Source organism: Limulus polyphemus, unplaced genomic scaffold (assembly GCF_000517525.1).
Source record: "Limulus polyphemus unplaced genomic scaffold, Limulus_polyphemus-2.1.2 Scaffold3262, whole genome shotgun sequence".
Classification (NCBI taxonomy): domain Eukaryota; kingdom Metazoa; phylum Arthropoda; class Merostomata; order Xiphosura; family Limulidae; genus Limulus; species Limulus polyphemus.
The window spans coordinates 90,493-92,920 of NW_013668872.1; the positions used below are offsets into that span (position 1 = coordinate 90,493).

A 2,428-nucleotide genomic window follows, 5' to 3' on the forward strand; every position below is an offset into this window, starting at 1 on the left:
GAGTTAGTACCGTCTTACTGTTGCTGTTACATTGGTGGTTAAAGTGGATGGGTTAGTACCGTCTTATTGTTGCTGTTACATCAGTGGTTAAAGTGGATGAGTTAATACCGTCTTACTGTTGCTGTTACATAAGTGGTTAAAGTGGATGGGTTAGTACCGTCTTACTGCTACTGTTACATCGATGGTTTATTGTTTTAATAGTGAATGATGTTATACTTATGATTTAATCTCTTGTTCTAGTTATCTTCCGGTTAAATAAAATACTTTTATAATTATAAGAAAATGCTAATAATAAGATAAGTGTAACCCTAACTCACACATTTTTGAACTTTGTTTTTTATGTTAGTAGAAGAAGGGTCTATGTGTGTACGTTCAAAAGTAATTCAAGTAACTTTGGAGAAAGACAATGGCAGTTTCGGGTTTACACTACGAGGTGGAGCTTGTCCAGATAGACTTAAATCCAGACCTCTTACTGTCACCCACGTGCGACCAGGTGGTTCTACGGACAGGTTAGTAATGTGTGCTTTAAATAATCAGAATGAACCTTAGACTGGTAACTAATCTCAACAATGAAGAACCAGAAGGTTTTTCTTAACACTGTAAAGAACCAGAAGGTTCTTCTCAACACTGTAAAGAACCAGAAGGTTCTTCTCAACACTGTAAAGAACCAGAAGGTTCTTCTTAACACTGTAAAGAACCAGAAGGTCCTTCTCAACACTGTAAAGAACCAGAAGGTTCTTCTCAACACTGTAGAGAACCAGAAGGTTCTTCTCAACCCTGTAAAGAACCAGAAGGTTCTTCTTAACACTGTAAAGAACCAAAAGGTTCTTCTTAACACTGTAAAGAACCAGAAGGTTTTTCTCAACACTGTAAAGAACCAGAAGGTTCATCCACTAGGATTCTAAAAGATTTAGAAGCAAAAAGATCTCTTACACACTTTTTGAAGGTTAATTGGTTTCGGTGGATTTTTATCAAGTATTGAGATGAACACAAACGTTTTTATTAATACTGGAAAGAATTAGAACGTTTTACTAACACTGTATACTGTAATGAATAAGAAGACTCTTATTAAAACTGCTGTTCCTCAAAAGAACTAAAAAAAAAACTCTTCTTAATACTATAAATCATTTTAAAGTTTTAAAGCTACTGTTAATACTGTTTACTCTAGGGAACCAAAAGGCTTACTAAGAGGTTAATACTAAATGCTATAAGGCATTATATAGTAGGCCTAACAGTTTTATATATACTGTAAAGAACCTTACAAGTCAGTTAGTATAGTATCTATAGGTGATTGCTCTCTATTTGAAAGATTTGTACATATTAATGTAGTGTAATGTTGTCGCAGGTGTTTACTATGTCGTCATGGACAACATGTTTAGTATACATATATATAAAGCCTGGCGGAAGAGAAATACTCATACAGCAAGATTCTTAAATGGTGTAGAGTCAAATAACACAGCATTTCAAAGGAGAGAGCTATCAGTGGTTCTCAAGAGAAGCAGAAAAACTCGCAAGATGAAGCGTTTAGGAAAACAACAGGTTCAGAAACCACATTACAACCCAATGTAAAGCAAATCTCTAATCGATATGGTAACGAAAGAGAACCTTTCGACCCCCATAAAACATTGTCATGAAGACAACAAATAAGGATTTGAAGTTGATTACTGCTCACAAACCAGGCTTTTACAAGCATCTAGCCTCACAACGAAGTCAAATGCTGTTTTCTTTTCTTTTTAAATGGCGGAAGAAACTGGGATCACGGCAAATATACCCGTAACGTACCTGATCCAGTTCCAATGTTGTATTTTTTTCCGCTTCTAGTGTAAACATGATCTTGGAAACCGACTATTATGCACATTGGAAGGCCTGTATAAAGCTTGTCGAGATGTGTGTTGTAAGTAGGCCTTGCTGTCTTTTCCTAAAGCACATTACAATGGAAAGTGCACTGTCGATCAGTAGTGGTCATCATAATTATCACATTGAGTACACTGACGATGAAGAAAGTAGTTCCAAGGACAGCACGTGACCTAGAACATCGAACTTATAAAATGTGATTAACTTCAGTGAATTGTTTGTTTGTTTTTAATTAAGCACAAAACTACACAATTGGCTATCTGTGCTCTGCCCACCACGGATTCTATCGTTGTAAGTCCGCAGACATACCGCTGTGCTACTGGGGGGCTTTAGTGAATTAATTAATTAATTAATTGTGGAAATTAAGGAAGTTTGTCTTCCCTTTAAGAAATTGGTTATATGCAGTAATTCTATTGTAGGGTATATACTTTCAGTAAATACTTATGAAAACTTTAGGTTTTCTAATGAGATTGTAAGTCTCTGTATAAAAGTTTATTATTTTACAAAGTATGTTGTAGTTTATTATTAAGCACAAGGCTACACAAAGGGCTATCTGTGCTCTGCCCACCACGGG

The 2,428-nt window shown here is 35.7% G+C and overlaps 1 protein-coding gene across 1 annotated transcript in view; it reads left to right on the forward strand.

Moving 5' to 3' along the window:
- The window catches only part of LOC106469009 (glutamate receptor-interacting protein 1-like), a gene marked incomplete at its 5' end in the record, with an annotated part of 26,147 nt that overhangs the window by 12,318 nt on the left and 11,401 nt on the right, over positions 1–2,428 (forward strand). Inside the window, one exon of the mRNA XM_022397410.1 lies at positions 350–509. Coding sequence (XP_022253118.1) covers positions 350–509 — 160 coding nt within the window. The remainder of the gene's footprint in view (positions 1–349; positions 510–2,428) is intronic.